At 49.9% G+C, this 17,071-nt stretch overlaps 5 protein-coding genes across 5 annotated transcripts; all 5 read left to right on the top strand.

Moving 5' to 3' along the window:
* Positions 1 to 2,258: 2,258 nt before the first annotated feature.
* Positions 2,259 to 5,412, top strand: chiA1 (class III chitinase ChiA1; the record flags this gene model as incomplete). Its single annotated transcript, XM_032072058.1, has 3 exons — positions 2,259 to 2,363; positions 2,420 to 2,858; positions 2,924 to 5,412. The coding sequence occupies 3 exons, from the start codon at positions 2,259 to 2,261 to the stop codon at positions 5,410 to 5,412; spliced, it is 3,033 nt and encodes a 1,010-aa protein (XP_031930469.1).
* An 810-nt stretch (positions 5,413 to 6,222) lies between these two features.
* BDV27DRAFT_72685 (WW domain-containing protein) lies at positions 6,223 to 7,857 on the top strand. Its single transcript, XM_032077421.1, has 3 exons — positions 6,223 to 6,941; positions 7,035 to 7,120; positions 7,205 to 7,857. The coding sequence occupies exons 1-3, from the start codon at positions 6,434 to 6,436 to the stop codon at positions 7,406 to 7,408; spliced, it is 798 nt and encodes a 265-aa protein (XP_031930468.1). The 5' UTR covers positions 6,223 to 6,433; the 3' UTR covers positions 7,409 to 7,857.
* BDV27DRAFT_72692 (CaiB/BaiF CoA transferase family protein) lies at positions 7,630 to 9,223 on the top strand. Its single transcript, XM_032077422.1, has 2 exons — positions 7,630 to 7,952; positions 8,038 to 9,223. Exons 1-2 carry the CDS (start codon positions 7,892 to 7,894, stop codon positions 9,123 to 9,125), a joined length of 1,149 nt encoding a protein of 382 aa, XP_031930467.1. The 5' UTR covers positions 7,630 to 7,891; the 3' UTR covers positions 9,126 to 9,223.
* A 1,794-nt stretch (positions 9,224 to 11,017) lies between these two features.
* Positions 11,018 to 12,522, top strand: BDV27DRAFT_72676 (uncharacterized protein). The gene is made up of 2 exons (XM_032077420.1): positions 11,018 to 11,234; positions 11,298 to 12,522. The coding sequence occupies exon 2, from the start codon at positions 11,383 to 11,385 to the stop codon at positions 12,466 to 12,468; it is 1,086 nt and encodes a 361-aa protein (XP_031930466.1). The 5' UTR covers positions 11,018 to 11,234; positions 11,298 to 11,382; the 3' UTR covers positions 12,469 to 12,522.
* Positions 12,523 to 13,181: 659 nt separating this feature from the next.
* BDV27DRAFT_123807 (putative chromatin assembly factor 1 subunit A) lies at positions 13,182 to 15,931 on the top strand. Its single transcript, XM_032065946.1, has 3 exons — positions 13,182 to 14,271; positions 14,334 to 15,457; positions 15,510 to 15,931. The coding sequence occupies exons 1-3, from the start codon at positions 13,495 to 13,497 to the stop codon at positions 15,610 to 15,612; spliced, it is 2,004 nt and encodes a 667-aa protein (XP_031930465.1). The 5' UTR covers positions 13,182 to 13,494; the 3' UTR covers positions 15,613 to 15,931.
* Positions 15,932 to 17,071: the final 1,140 nt, after the last annotated feature.

The following is a 17,071-nucleotide window of genomic DNA, read 5'->3' as shown; positions in this document are numbered from 1 at the left end:
AAAAGGGGGGGGGAGGTTTAGAGAATCAAACTAACTCATAGTGTCTGGTGACTTTACGATCTGATGCGTCGGAACGTGGGTAAATCCAGAAGAAACTTGTTTTATAGAAAACAATCCTGAATACAGCAATCAGACAATAGATTAACGAAGGACGGTAAAACCTATGAGTAGTAGGGAGATCTAGCAGAGAGGAAATGGTATAGCCTATAAAAGTACAGCCCTTAGGAGGACTCATAAAAACGGGAATGGTAACTCGTGAATATATTTCTATGTAATGTATGCCTACAAGAATATAACCTTTCGATCGTAGATTACAGACGGTTTAGACAAAATATTGTTTTGCATGACATGGCATTCCAAAAATCACATCTTGCTAGATACAGTCTATTTCCTTTCACTCAACGAATCATATTATATCGAGCTGTGATCCACCGAGGCCTGAGGCCCGGTTAGATTACGATTACCTAAATTGGCAAGGTGCTATGGAAGCATTGTTGAATTAATAATAATGATGAGGCTCTTTCGACCGAGAACAATGGAATATGGAACCCATAACCGGATAGATCTAATTTCTTACCAGTTCCGGGAGTGGCGAACTTCGATAGCCTCTCCGATATCGTCTACCTAACCCTTCAAATTCCTACTTTGTGGGCTCATTATTATGTTCTTCAAATACGAACGGTGGTCTCGTTCCCCCTCCCCCCTCCATCTCCTTTACTAGTGAGCCCACATATTCTTTCCCAATGGACCAGTGTGCTAATGGAGTGGAAATTGCGGTCATTTGAGTCGGACTAAGGAAGTCAATGAACGCCTCTTTTTGCTCCTAGTCGATAGCGTGAGGCAAAGAAACCGGATAGCGGATGTAACCTTTTCCCACCTTCAAAATAACCCGTTCTCAGCATTCGCAGCTACGCTTTGTTTATATTTACGTATACAGAAATTAGGCTGTGGCTGTCTTGGTGATACTATGTCAACCATGTGTCAAGCCGTGTCAGGTACACTCGGCAGATAACCAGTGTAGATTCTGTCGATCTCGATGATCCGGTCGTGGGTTCCGGACAAGGGCCGGCATTCAATTGACTCCCAGGGAGTTAGCCTCGATGTTGAGTTTTTTTCTCCCCCCACGGCACCAATAGGGGATTTATTCGAACTTGTGAAAACTGGATTGGCATGCTTGATGTCCACCTGACATCAGCCCAGGGCAAGCATCTGGTCATGTTGATTGGTGTGCCTGAGGAGTGGGAAGAATCCCTAGTGGTGAACTAGTCCCGATCAGGCGAGTGCCAACTCCACGCTAGACTAGTTTCAGTAGGACCCATGGAACCTCAGGCTCTCTACCTACTACTAGTAGTTTAGTCAAGGTTAGTAGCTTCGCCTTAGGCCTGTACGGAGTACTTACAGTGTCCAGTATCCGTACTAGTCCGTGATATACCGTCGTGGTCGAATTGGTACCGGGTCGGACTTCCCTGCCACTGCAGCTCAACGTCTGTCTTGCCACTACCAGTACTATACGGACTACTATCACTACTCGAATGCATCCAACCATATGGCCACAGGGTGCACGCGTCGCCGATCTCTTTCATTTCAGGTCATGTTACTATGAGTAAAAGTGTTCCTTATCTCCGCAGCTCTAGATCCTTTCAAGGAAAGATATCATTTCCACTCCGTTGTATGCCTGGTTTGGCCCCTCGACTGCCTAATGTAGGCCCAATGACTGACCGGCCTTAGAAAATTTAGTCCCTGTTAATGCGGCTCTCCGGCGGAACTATGGCCGTCCGCTCGAATCACCATGGGTTCACTATCCAACGGCAATTTCCGGTGTGCATCTTACTCCTCTCTCTGGGACCACTCAGGGCTTTCCATGGTTCGAAGAAGTTAGCGCTCTAATATCGAGCTTCTCGCTAGTACATTCTTTTACTGGAATGGGAAATGCTGCCATCCACCTATCGAATCCGCTAAGGCCTGGGAGCCATGTACATTTCCTGATTTGCCGAGTTTGCATCCTTGGACGCTCCGTTCTGGTACTACCATGCGAATGATGGCTAGGCGTTGGGAGATTGGCTGCTTGCCGTCTCCCCTGAACATTCGCTTATATAGCCTTCTCCCTCATCCATGAATCATCTACGGTCAGTTCTGTGGCTCTGCTCGCGGTAACCCTCCCAGCAGACGTTCGTCTGCGTCCCTTCCTTGTTCTATTCCACGCTCGTTCCATAGCCTCCACTGGTTATTAGTCTGACCGGCAGTCACTCCTTTTTAAAATGGTTTTCAGCAAGAGTCTCGCCGTTGCTGCGGCAGCCTTAGCCGTCTCTCCTTTGGTGCATGCCTTCAACGCCCAGTCGAAGTCCAATGTTGCGGTCTACTATGTATGTAAATCAAACCGGAGAAATTCTCCGGCGTAGCATTTACTGACTGTCTATAGGGCCAAGGATATAACCAGCCGCGCCTCAGTCATTTCTGTCAAGAGTCCGCACTAGATATCATCAACATTGGATTTGTTAATGGATTTCCTGACCAGAGCCCTGCCAATTGGCCTGGCAGTAACTTTGGCAATCAATGTGATGGACTGACCTATGAGATTGGTGGAGTCAAGACCGACTTGCTCTCGGGCTGCCATCAGATCATGGAAGATATCCCGATCTGCCAGGCAGCCGGTAAAAAGGTTCTATTGTCTATAGGAGGTTCTACCCCCGACAATCAGGAACTCCTCTCGACAGAGAGTGCTATTGGATTTGCCGAATTTCTCTGGGCATCCTTCGGCCCCGTGGACGATACTTGGGTGGCATGGGGCGGTCCCCGTCCGTTTGGCAACGTATCCGTCGACGGATTTGACTTCGATATAGAGCACAACGGTGGATTTGGTATGCTTAAACGCTGGCGGCTACGAGGCCCTTTCGAATACGTTTCAAGGACTAACTGATCTTAGGGTATGGAGCTATGGTCACCCGCTTTCGTGAGCTTTTTGCCGGAAAACCTGATCAAAAATTCTACCTGTCCGGGTCCCCTCAATGCCATATACCCGATAAGCAACTGAGCCTCGCAATCGCAACATCCGCATTTGACTTTGTCTGGGTGCAATTTTACAATAATGACGATTGCTCCGCGCGTAACTTCGTTACTGGGGAGGGTTTCAACTTTGACGCTTGGGTCGACATCATCAAGTCTGGCGGTAACCCAGCTGCAAAGCTCTTCGTCGGCCTGCCTGGCAGTGAATCTGCGGCGCTTGACGGGTACTACTTGACTCCCGATGAGGTCAAGCCTTTGGTCAAAAAATACATGAAGCTGTATCCTGATGTATTCGGAGGTATCATGGTTTGGGAGGCGACCCAGTCTGATCGAAACCAGATCAACGGGACCAGCTACGCAGGACACATAAAGAGGATCCTGACTGAACTGGATCCTACGCCTCCCGCTCCGACGACGTCCCTTTCCAGCTCCATCATCGCATCAAGCACTCCCGTTCGGTCGAGTACTCCAGTTATTTCTAGTACACCAACGCCGTCAAGCACTCCTGTTCAGTCCAGCTCGCTAGTCACTTCTTCAACCCCGCTGGCATCTAGCACACCTGGCCATTCAAGCTCTCCTATCGCTTCAACCACTCCCATCCAGTCCAGCACTCCTGTCCAATCGAGTACCCTTATTGTATCCAGCAGCCCTGCTCGGTCCAGCACGCCTGTCCAGTCTAGTACTCCGTTTCGGTCCAGTACTCCAGTTCATTCCAGCATTTCAGCTCACTCAAGCACCCGTATTGTGTCCAGTAGCCCTGTCCGGTCTAGCACTCCTGTCCACTCTAGTGCAACAACTCACTCGAGTACTCCTATCATATCAAGAAGTACTGTTCAGTCTAGTGCTCTGGCTCACTCGAGTACCACTACTGCATCAAGCACACCTGCTTCGTCTAGCCCGCTAGTTCATTCAAGCACCCCTATTCAGTCAAGTCTCCCTCAGTCATCAAGCACAACTGCTCAATCAAGTACCCCAGCCAGTTCTGCAACCATCTCAATGCCTAGTGTTCCTGGTCGGTCGTCTACCCCGGCCACATCTAGGACACAATCAGCATCTGTCATCACCGGTCACTCGAGCTCGCAGATCAGCTCTAAGTCTTCGCTAACATCCGGGATGCTGACAAGATCGAGCTCAGCAGTTGCCTCACGGACAACATCTGCCTCGGCAATCCTGACAGAGACGATTTCGCCAATACCTTCCGGAACACCAATTCATTCTGGGAACACCTTTTCTTCCGCGGAGCTTACCTCGCCGGCCACCTCAACTCCTTCAACCCCGCCGGTCACTTCTGGGGAGCCAAGTCTATCAATCTCAGCAACAGTATCCGAAAACCACTCTTCTATCAAGCCGGGTGTGTCGACAACGTCCAATCCAACTGGTACCCCGGCATCCTCCACTGTACCTGCACCATCTACTGCTTCTACTTCAAACTCCTCAAGTACCTCCACTGTCAATTCAAACCCAACAGGTCAATCCAGCCCTACCAAGTCGCACACTCCTCATAGTGCTACTGCCTCCTCGTCGGCCCAAGCAGCTAACCCAACCACATTAACGGGCTCAGAGCCGGACAACGGAAACGGAACAGTTACTAGCACGATTACTTCCGGAATAGTGACCCCTTCCGTCACACCTACCGGTACTACCTCGGAGCCTCTCACTGTCACGACTGTTATCGTCACCTCGTACATCGATATCTGTCCCACGGGATTCACAACGATCACCACGACTTATACCACGACCTACTGCCCTGGAACAGTATCCGCAACCGCTACAGCCACGAACGCCCCCTCTGAACCGGGGTCACAGACCGCTATCCCTACCCCCCCTGAGGGCTGGACCTCAACCGTGACTGTCTGTACGCACTGTGCACCAACACCAACCACGGTGACTCTTACTCTACCCGTGACTACCACAACTACTGAACCTATCACTGTGCCAGCACAGCAGACCACCGATGTTCTACCTGCTGAGGGCTGGACCACAACAGTTACTGTCTGTACGAAATGCGCATCAACGCCAACTACTTTGACGCTTACTGTACCTGCCACGGGAGCTGGAGCTGGCTCTAACCCCGTCAACCCTACCAGCACCATCCCTGTCGGGCAGACTAGCAGCCCATCCGGACATGAGAGCTCCATTGAACCCATGGTTACGAATACTGTCATCAGCCACAGCCAGAGCCTTTCAAGGACTTCTTCTGCGATTGTTAGAACAGGCAGTGTACATCCGCCGTCCTCAACATTGGCTGTTAGACCCTCGACTAGTGGATCTCGAGTTCCCATGGCTCCTGGCGAGACGCAGGATACTGTGTCACCCATCTTCACAGGTGTTGCATCACAGCCTGCTAGACTAGGCCACGGAGCTGCTGCTCTCATCGCTCTTGTTGTGGCTGTTATCCTTTTGATATGAAGCCTTCCGGTTTTATGATCATGGTCACGCTGAACCAGATGAATGACGATGTAAGATCGCGGGGCCATGGAAACCATGGCCAACGCGTTCTCCTAGCTTGATGTTCACTTCTAATAACCCCCTCTTATTGAATATATTTCTTGTTACATTTCGACTTTCACCATGTGCTTTGTCCAAAGGATGTCGTTCATTGAGCCGTCCAAATAACCAAGTAATATTTCTATTAGATGGACCGAACTTATTTTGATCATTTTGATTCTTAGCAGTCGAATGTCTCCGTTACCGGGAATTGGTACAGAACCAACAAGCTTCCGGCCAAGCCGGGACGATCCGACAGAACCAAAACTGTATTATACACGAAGGCGGTAGGCGCGGTGGAGTCACCATTGTTTACTAGTATGAGGGCCAAGGGGATAAAAGGTTGATCCTTATTGAACAGATGGTACAATGCCGTAAGTTCACTGATGGTATGGAAACATGGGTGTATGTTTGAGACATCCAATTCCAGCACGAGACATAATACTGTACATGCACAAAACCTCGATTCAGTGTCATACAGAACAAGCTGACCCCTAACTAGTACTAGTAGTAGTATCATACTATACAAACCTAAGTACGGAGTACTAATGGTTCCTGTGTACTCTGTACAGTACTAACACTAATCACAATACCACCATGGGAACTATGGGCCTATCTAGCTTAGCTTCAGCTATCGCACTCGTAATCTACATACCATACGATGCTGATCTGTCAGGGTCCAAGCTGAGGCTGGATCTGGGGCGCCAAAGCACCAATCTAAAGACGGAGTCCCGATGGCAGTGCTTAATCCCCTTTTTGCCCTTAATTACCCCTCCTATGTTTCAGCTATTTCTAGAGCATATATCTAGCACCTCCTTTCCTTCTTCTTCTTTCTTTGGAATATTCCACTTTTCCTCTTCTTCTCCATTACACCACCCCCCCAAAAAAACCTTGCTCCTACAAAAAAACAAAAAGAAAAACAAAAACAAAAAAAAAAAGCATAATGGATTTCGTAGCCAAACTCGCCGAAAAGTTCCTCGACAAAGACAAGTCCAGCGGCAGCCAAGAAGGCTACGGCAACCAGGGCGGATACGATGGAGGTAACCAGGGAGGATATGGTGGACAGCAACCCGGAGGCTATGGCGGCGGCTATCCTCAACCGCAACAACATTCAGGCCCTCAAGTGCCTCCCCCATGGGTCGCCCGGTGGGATGGGGAGTCACAGCGATGGTACTACGTGAACGAGCAGACCGGGGAGAGGACCTGGAACCACCCGGGTCAGGGCGATGGCTACGGACAGCCGCAGCCTTCGTATGGTGGCGGTGCGCCTTACGGTGGAGAGCAGTCGTATGGCCAGCAACCTTCGTATGGCTATGGCGAGCCGCGCCAGGGAGATCATTATCAGCAGCAGCAGGAGCCTAAGAAGGATTACTCTGGGGCGAAAATTGCAGGTGCTACAGTTTTGGGTCTTGCTGGTGGAGTGGCAGGAGCGTATGCTGTGCATGAAGCGCGTATGTCTTTTCTTTTTTCTCCCTTTACCGCCATTCTTCTTTCTCCACACCTGATGTTTGTTTTGATTTGCAACGGGGACTGACGCCTACCAGATGAAAGCTGGGAAGAGAACAAGGATGAGTTGAAACAGGATGTCCAGGATTTCCCTGAAAATGCTGCGGAATGGACCGGCGAAAAGGTATGCCTTTGCTTTTTCCTTGTTTTTGTTCTCATGTATTCATATTCAATCGGGCACGTTTGGGTATACTAATACATGCATCAGGTTGGTGAAGCTGAAGCAGGTTGGGATCGCGCCGAGGACCGAGTCGAACAAGGCTGGGATAACGCCGTCGATAAGGTTGAGGACTTCCCAGAAAATGCTGCAGAGTGGACTGGCGAAAAGGTCGGGGCCGTGGAACGATTCGGTGACGATATGCACGATGCATACGAGCGGGGAGAGGATGAGGGCCGCGGTGACGATTGGTAGTTCTGGAAACTGCAGTGTTTTCCTCGGTCGGTTCTTGCAGGGTTAGATTTGGAAGAGATCTTCTTTATCTCGGAGTGGATTGATATTAGTACAACTTGAAGACTGGTTCTGCTCAGATCATTGGACTATTCCTCGTCGGAGGACATGGCACTCCCTAAGTTGCTTTATGTCCACTGCTCTATGCAAACGTTAACAACCGTGGACTCAAACCAAGGCAGTAAGTACTCGTATCCTCTAGGTATGCACCGTAAGATCAAGAGAAGGTAAACCGGAGAGAAACTTCCTCTTGACCATACGCTTCCCCGCACGTGTCCGCCGGACCTCGGTTGCGGAGTGTGCCTCGAGCATCTTTATAATTCAAATATGTGGTACTCGTCACATCGCAGTCCATCTTTTCTTTTACTTTTCTATTAGAAGAACGTGCCGTTTGTGGACTTCAGATCCAAGGGTTGGCCGCGTCACTGTCCGATCAATTCATACAGAATGTCCGCTACACTGCCCCTCGCAGGAATTCGCGTGGTCGAGCTTGCAGGCCTAGCTCCCGGTTGGTCTTGACCGCAACTTATATCTGCCGGTAACATGCCGGTATAACTAATGCGATTACGTGTTTTATTGACCGGGACTTACAGGTCCATTTGCTGGATTATTGCTTGCAGATTACGGGGCGTCCGTGCTGCGTATCGATCGGCCAAATGCCGTGAGCAGCGATCAGTTAACGCGTCGTAAATCATCGATCACCCTGGACCTACGAAACGCAGCATCGCACAGCGTCCTCCTTTCGGTGTTGGCCCAAGCCGATGTCCTTATTGATCCTTACCGCCCCGGCGTCTTAGAACGCCTGGGTCTTTCCCCATCGGAGGTCCTCCTGAAGCATAACTCTCGCTTGATTGTGGCGCGCATGACGGGATTCCGAAGAGACGGTAAATACAAGGACATGGCGGGTCACGATATCAATTACATCGCGGTGTCGGGTGTTCTTTCCATGCTGGGGCGAGCAGGTGAACCCCCTTATGCCCCGGGTAATATTATCGGCGACTTTGCGGGCGGAGGCGCAATGTGTTTCATGGGGATACTGCTTGCTCTGATGTCGCGCACACGCACAGGACGCGGCCAAGTCGTCGAGGCTAACATGGTTGATGGCTCCGCATACCTAGCGGCGATGCCGCGACTGAACCGACAAACACCGCTGTGGAACGGGCCCCGAGGAGAGAACATGTTAGACGGCGGGAGTCCGTTTTATGACACGTATGAGACTAAGGATAAGGGCAAGTATTTCGCCGTTGGAGCGCTAGAACCCCAATTTTATGCTGCGCTCCTCAAGGGACTCGGTTTCGGTTCGGAGGAACTTCCCTCACGGGATAATAGGGAGAATTGGCCGGTTCTCCGAGCGGCGTTTGAGAAGCGATTTAAAGAGAAAACGCGAGCGGAGTGGGAATCTATTTTTGACGGTACTGATGCTTGCGCAACACCTGTATTGGAGCAGGATGAGCTCGAGCAAGGGGGCTTCGAACAACGGCCTGCCGTTCATCTCGTTGATACACCAGCACTGCCCATTGCGACCGACGATGGGGGCTGGACGGGGGGTGGCCTGACACCCGGAGAAGGTGGACAGGAGACGTTGGAGGTCTGGTTAGGATGGAAAGAAGGACGCGAATATGATGTCAGATCCGATGGGGCATTGATGAAGACTGGAGAGGAGGGGAAGGCGAAGCTGTGAGGATGAGACGGATGATAATACGAGACGAACCAGATAGTTACTGAGATACGAAGTGTGGGTTGATTGTATGTCCGCGGTTCGGATGAACTCACGCGCCCGTAGGGCTGAGGCCCCGCGCACTCGATTCGGTAACTGGCCACCCAATAGTCCGACTCGAAATTACTGCTTTTGATCAGTGATGCTGTCATTGACTTTTTCAAGACAATCGGAAGGGCAGTGCATTAAAGTTATACCTAGTAGTAGTAGTAGTTTGATGGGAAAAAAAATGTGGAGAGAGAAAAGGGTAAAAGGTCAAAAAAATATAATAAGCTAAACGTTTGTCGACTGATATCAGCACAACTTTATGTGCCAACACTTTCATCACGTATAAAGCCTGACTTAACTGATCAATCTATGTCCATTCTGCACTAAGAAGGCCAAGAAAAAAAGGAATTAAAAAAAAAAGCACAGAGGTGAGACAGTCCGATTCATGGCGAGCTGAACAACCCATGCCAGTCAGCCGCTGGTTGGAGGAAAATGTTACCGTGCCAATGTATGTAACAACACATGTTAAGTTCGGGGGGCTTGATTCGATACCCGTGTCATGGTCACGTCATTATTGGTTATTTCCGTCCGGAATCGTGCATCCGTCCAAAGATATCATACGCGATAGGTTTCCACTTAGATCAAGGTAACCATCATACTACTACTACCGTATCTTTTCCTAGATAACAGCCAACTTGGAACTTGGAAGCACTGAGGGGGTAAAAATTCTAAATAAATAAAACACACGCAGGAAAAAGAATAAAAAAAAAAAAAAAGGAAAAGGAAAAGTAATCCTTTAAACTAAAACGGTGGCCCCAGCTGACAGGTACGATGGTACATACCATGTACGGTATACAGTAGTGGTACAGGTACCTGGATCATTCTGAGTCCCCTTTCCCCCCTTCCATTTTATGAAGCATTCCTGCCTAGTAACTACTCATCGGTTCGAATTTCAGACGTCTAACAATCTCTATTGCTTCATTTCCCGAGCCTTCCGGATGTTTCACATGTGGAGTATTCTACGTCATTCTTCTGTATGTGCTTTGGTTCTTTTTTTGGGGGGGGGGGGGAGATTTTTCGACTGTTCCTAGCGGGTGACTAAGGGTACTAGTTGGTACGCTGTACCTGTACTATTGTTCCCCTTGATTCCTGCCTGGGAGTACCATGTACCGGCTCGGTACCTAGCGTAATTTTGCCTGGTATGGCCCAATACCTTTTACCAGCACCGTCCCGCCACGTGCGGGTAGTGTGGCGCAGTTCGGCCCTATCTCCTGATGATCTCTGTTGGACCCGCGATACGGTCATTGCGATGGAGCTTTGAAGTTTGAAGAGCCAAGGTCGGTTCTTTGAGCGAGAAACAGCCACCGATGACTGATCCTATGTCTCAGCTTCCTTACCTTTGGTCATCACGGGTGGTCACCAAGGTGTGGATAAGTCGTGGCTGTGCGAGAAAGTTTTACCCCAGTGCATTATTCATTGTCCGTAATTTACCTCCGTATTGCACACCTTTCGTATTCGGTACCGCTGCACACTGGGGCCCGTCACACTTGGTTTTTCCACCTTAAAGTTCTCTCCTCTTCTTTTTCTTCCTCCCCGTCGCAAAGAGCCGAAGCGACCGATCGCTCTTCCAAGTTCTGAATGCGCTGTAATTTATTTCCTGTCTTTCTCCTCTTTCCCCGGCCTTGATAAACGGACCTCCTCCCCCAGCGGGCAACGTGGGATCGGTGCTCCTTTGTGTACAATTGTTGTCATTCAGCTTTGTCTCGAAATTGACCCCTCCGCCATACGATCAATGTCCCCTGCAAGTGTGACTTGGTAAAATTGGGTACCCGCCAAGTGCCAGGCAATCGGTTCTCACAGCATCACTGTTACTACGGAAAAGTAGATCTGACAGCCTCTCCTGGCCTTTCCAACGAGCTCTTCTTCTTTCTTCCCAATCACTGGCATCATTCGCTTGCACCGCTTCCTCCTGCGCCGGTCCCTGTTGCAAGTATCGTACAACAACGGAAGCGCTGGCCGTTCATTGATCCGTTAAGCCCAGGGCGGCTCGGCTTGCCTTATCCCTCAATTAACATTGCACCGCAAGTACGACGCTTCCTATATCCCCTCAGAGTTTTACTCCAAACCAACCCCCCCCCCCCCGGGTAGTGTTGCCCGGTCTCTGCCGCCATTTGTTAGACGGCGTGAATAGCCTCTCCCTTTCTTCCGAGGCCCCTCAGCCTCTTTAAGATACATGGCAGGCGTGCAACTGCGACAACCCACCATGACCGACTATCGATTGCCGCTCCATCAGCCACCCCCTGCTCGGAAGCCGGTTCCTGGGATGCATGCTGGTTATCCATTCCAGTCCTATGATGGGCCTCATAAGCAACAGCTCTCTCCCCATCCATCCCTCGCTCACAATCGGGGCCGGATGCCGTCGGCCAATGCGTCGCCCTATATGGGTCAGCAACAACCGTACTCCAATACCCCTTCGCCCCATCATACCATGACCTCTACTCCTAGTTACCCTCCCTCGAGAAGATTGTCGAGCGCCACAACCTCTACGAGCTCGACTGGCAACGCCGCGGGTCACTCCGCCGCTTCGGATATTCGCAGAAGCACGTCATCCCGTTCTGCTAACTCTCAGTTGGGTTATGTAGCTCTAATGCGGAGGCAGAAGGCCACGGTGTGGTGTGATCGAGCACAGCCGGAGGATCCGCGCCTCCGAGCCCAGAAGCTTGCCGACAAGAAGAGAGCGTACCTTGAAGTCCATGGCGCAGGCGCTGGTGGACGGGCGGGTACCCTTGGGAGCGGTAAAATTAAGCACTCTAAAGGAGGCACTGATTTCTCGCCCTCGAACCTCGTGTCGGCCACTGTTCCCGTACGACTCAGTGCCAATGAAGTGGGGGATGCGGATGAGGATGCACATAGTGATTATGGATTTCCTCATCGTCGCACTGGAAGCGGTCGCAGCTCTTTGGGAAGCAACCATCGTTATCCCAGTGGCTATCAGCGGACGCCCCAGGGCACCATGGGAAGTAACAGTACTCCCCCGAGTGAGAAGACGGATTTGCCAAATGTCACGGAGCATCCGCCGGCGGAGAGCACTGAGGAAAAGAAAGTCAAAGATGACGCCGCCACCACCTATAGCTTCGAGGCCGCAGATGAGGACAATTTTGGGAGCGTAGGGGAGATGGCTGCTCCCAGTGCAGCGACCACGGCGGCCGAAAAGGCGAGGAGGGCGGACGAACTAAGGCGGCGGGGTAGTGTGGACGACCGAACGAGCACGATGACCAATGTCCGACTTTTTGTTGCGAATCCAGACCTCAGTGACTAGTGGCACCTTGTATCGTCATATATCGCATTTATCTCTCGGATCTATACCCACGAAAATACCCAGCTCGGCTGAAGTCCGGCAAGCAGTCCAACTTCATGCAGTTTATGCTATCCTTCGTGTTTTCTTTCTTCACTCTGCTTCCACATTCCATTTTTTGTGTTTCTTATCACCAGGATTGCTTTCGTCGAGTAGTGCTCGAGCCCGGTCTGGATCCCGGGACCCGTACCTCGGTTTTTGTGCTGCGTGCAGGCAGCCTGATGCATTGCGCTTCTTGTTCTGTTTTATTCCCCTCACTGCATGTTTTGGCGCCTATGCTTCTAAAGCATTGGGTTGCGGGCTACTGGTCTTGCATCAGTGACACCTTTGGCGTCTTTTATGGATTTACGAGCAGCTAGTAATAATAATATCGTCTGTACATAGTCTGCAACCTGTGCTATCAGCGATGTATATCGATTCAGTTTGCATGTAGAGTTGCAAAATCCATTATACCATTAACAGTCCAAGTCGAGCTACATCATTAAAACAAACTGAAATCTAGTAGCTGAATGCGAACGTTAAACAATGAACAAGTCTGAAAGCAAAGTAAATGATAGTTAACAGCATCCCCCATCTTACATAATCCCCCCCACACGTGCCCCCCTGACGCGAAGCAGTCGCGCCCGACAATCCAATTAACGCGTTCCCGACTTAACAACCAATCCCTCCGATGACATGCCAGACCGAGGGTCCTATATTCTGTCCCGGAATTGCTTTTCCATTAGACTATCGCTATTGACATATTGTTATTCTAAGAGAGTGAGACTGTACGTTGGTTGAGTCTGAGGGAATTTTGTTATTTTCCTTGTTCCTGGTGAACCGAACCGACCCAACCCAACCCGATTTGTTCGATGTGTGAGAGTACTTTCCACCCTTGATTTCCAGATCCCGGTTCATTTCAACTTCATCTTTAAACCTGTCTTGAGTAGTCATTCCCCGGGTCCATTCCTGAAAAGAGAAAGAGAGAGGGAAGGAAAGCAACGGCAGAAAATGGAGGTCTCGATCGACACAAGCCCAGCCGCCCTTTCTCCCCTCCCGCAGTCTCAATCACAATCGCAACAACCATCATCAACAACGACATCTACAGCAAGCTATCCTGCATCACCAATCGCCCCCAGGAAACGTTCCGTCCAAGATATAGATGCACAGACGGCGCAGACGCCATCGACCGCGGCGGCTGGCCACACCGACACGAAAAAATCCCCAACGTATACCGACAAAGAGAATCAGGAGAATGCCGATCCCTTGAGACAAAGTTCTACATGTGTAACTCCTCCCTCGGAAATGAGCCACGTACTGATTACAAGTGGGGGCGCGAAGCTCGGTGATGAGGCACCGGTACAGAATACGAAGGAGGCTACGCTGGGAAGATCGATTCCCAGTCCGGGATCAACTCATTTGTCTACGGATGCAGGCGCTGGTGCCCCTGCCACTAAGAAGAGGAAGCTGTCTCCTGCGAGTAAGGATGCTAAGCAACAGGAGAAGGAGGCTAAGCAGCAGGAAAAGGAGGCTAAGCAACAGGAGAAAGACGCTAAGGAACGTCAAAGATTAGAAGAAAAGGCAAAGAAAGAAGAGGAGAAGAGAGTGAAGGAAGAAGAGAAGAAAAAGCGGGACGCAGAGCGAGAGGAAGAACGTAAGCGGAAGGAGGAGAAAAGGAAGGCGAAGGAAGAGGAGAAGGCCGCGAAAGAAGAAGAAAAACGGAAAAAGGAGGCAGCCAAAGAGGAGGAGAAGCGAAAAAAGGAAGAGGAGAAATTGAAAAAGGAGAGAGTAAGCTACCTACACCGACAACTCATGCCTTATGTATGGCTGGTCTAACAGTTCACTCGCAGGCTCAACCGAAGCTGAACGCCTTCTTCGCGAAGCCTAAACCTCCTGTGCAGTCCTCGGTCTCAGCGCTTACTGCGTCGCCCAAGAAGTCTGGAAGCGATGGCAGTACAAATGAACCCTCTCATGAAGCGGCCACTATGTCAGATTATCAACGAGCATTCCCTGAATTCTTCCTACAGTCCCACACGAAAGTCGCTCCACCGCATATGTTTCAACGTGATTCAGAGGCCCTTCGATTAATAAGAGAGAAGCTTGATGCGTCCATGAAGTCGCCCAATAACCCGGAAGAAACTCTTGTATTTCGGCCATCGGAAATCTTCAGCTTGATGCCATACAGGCGACGGCGGGGAAGACTACCTGCTTCTGTCAGGGAAATTCTTCTAGAGATGCAAAGCCTGAACGATCAAGCGGGTACGTCGGAGGCTGTACAGCGACAACAGGGTCTCTTAAAGAAGGTTCGAATGAAATCTCTTAAGTTTGGTGAAGATGTCCGACCACCCTATCAGGGAACGTACTCTAAGCACCTTCCCGAATCATCGGCCTATAAGATGATGCGGAACCCTTTCTACCGGGGCTTACCTGAAACGAACTACGACTACGACTCCGAGGCTGAATGGGAGGAGCCGGAAGAAGGCGAGGAACTCGACTCGGAGGAGGAGGAAGAGATGAGCGAAGATGGCGAGGATGACATGGATGGCTTCTTGGACGACGAGGACGACCAGTTGGTCGATGGGAAGAGACGTCTTATCGTTGGCGATTTAGAACCCGTCTGTAGTGGCATTCAATGGCACGATCAGGGTGTGGATCCAGAGTTTAGGGCATACAGGGTCGAGACCATATCAGATGCAGTGTCATTGCCTATTGACCCATTCTCAACGGTGTACTGGCAAAAACCCAAGACATCGGAGCCGCTTCAGACCAGCGGTGCGGGACGGTCATCGCTCCACTCTTTCCTGGGTAACCCATCTTCAGGGAGTGCGTCAACGCAGGACGGCAGCGCACTGCCCCTGTTGGGGCCTGGGAAATCCAGGCGACCCTTCCCACCGGAACTGCTGGCGGAATTCAAGCAAGTTGTGGACGGAAGCGACCTGTCAAAGTTAGGGTTGATTGAAATTCTGAAGAAAAGGTCAGTAAAGCAAAGCCCTTTTAGTTCCGTTTGCCGCTAATGACAACCCCAGGTTTCCGAAGGTTTCTAAGGATGCCTTGAAAGACACGTTGAACAGCATGGCTACTCGGGTGGGACAGAAAGAGGCTGAGAAGAAATGGGTTTGCAAACAGTGATGGTATTGGAGGAGACATGACAGCAAGCGTTCGATGTTCAGAAAGACAACGCATGCCACGGATGGCTGGAGTTCTGGCGTTAAGTTCACCTTGGGTCGTGCCGGGAATAGACTACCCTTGAGGGAAAATCATTGGTTGCAAGTGCTTCAGGTCCTCAAGTACCAGTGGAATTGCATGAACATCTGCAGCCACTGGTTTGTTTGCGATTGATGTGTAATGACGGCGACTGCTTTAGAGGGCCAGTGCAATGGAAACTGGACGTTGATTTTGTACATGGATATACTATACGGAGCTGGGCTATTAACTACTACATGGGACGTTATTTTATTTATCTATTCATTTATTAATATTTTTTTTAAGGAAAAAAAAATTCAATGATATCTCCTGTACATCTACCAGGGGTAAACCCTAACTTGGTCAGACTTTTGAGAAGAAGGTGGGAAAAACTGTAAGGGGAAAAAAAAGTAAAAACGAAAAGAAAAGAACAAGAAAAAGAAAAAAGGGGTGAGAAAATAGAAGATGCTAAAAACAGATTTCATCGAATATGTAGTTCCTTTTCCTCAGCCATAGCTGCAGAGTTGATGGCATAGTCGGTGATCATGCAGTTCTAGACAGGAGCATGCGTGAGTATGAGTTACAACATCCTACTATTGGAGTACAACCATGACTGGGCTCCCTCAAGGCAGCATTGGATTCAGCTGAGGATGTCATCTGGACTAGACTGTTTTAGGGCTAGTCCGGGCGAGTTGTTCAGTGGCGGTTGAACACGTGCCAGCGGGGTTCTGGAGTCATGAGGAGGGATTATTAATACGAAAGTCGCGATGTTTGGTCCTGGTTTTTTTGTTGTTGCTGGGGCATTGATTGCTGTTGATGCCTTTATTTTTTTTTTGGGGGGGTTGTAGGGGGAGAGGTCCAGTCTTTGCTGTCACTGCGGAGTAGCTTCGGCAGTACTAAAATGGATATCTTCCTGGTTGCAAACAGTCGGAGGAATTCCCACTATTCATACCATCTAATGTTCCTTCTGGGAATATGGCACCGTTACTAGTAAACCACTAGTATGTACCTCACCTCTCTTTTATGACGGAGGGGAGAGGGGGAAAGAGAAATTAAGATGCAGTTTCATGCATCCCAACCCCCAGAAACAAGAAATGGACCAGAAAAACCCTCCTAAACTTCAAGGCCAGCAGTAAGGGGTGGTTGGGCAACGAATCATGGGGCACGGAGGGAACCAACCGGAGCCATCATGCATGTATGCAGTGCCAGCGCATCACTGACTGTTTGACTAGGTCTTTTCTGCTTAGGTACTTAGTTTGTACTGGTCCTCAATTAGTTCCAAGTGGTGGTACATTTCTGAACTGTACAAGTCGTCTATCATTCGACTCGGGCGCTTTCGTGTCAATCGTGTTGCGATCGGCCTTTTGGCATTCTGTTCATTTTATTTGGCTCTTTTTTTTTTTTT

The sequence above is a fragment of the Aspergillus caelatus genome (assembly GCF_009193585.1).
Source record: "Aspergillus caelatus strain CBS 763.97 unplaced genomic scaffold BDV27scaffold_36, whole genome shotgun sequence".
Lineage (NCBI taxonomy): Eukaryota > Fungi > Ascomycota > Eurotiomycetes > Eurotiales > Aspergillaceae > Aspergillus > Aspergillus caelatus.
Note: the sequence above shows the minus strand (reverse complement) of the source record. Positions and strands in the feature narration are given on the sequence as shown.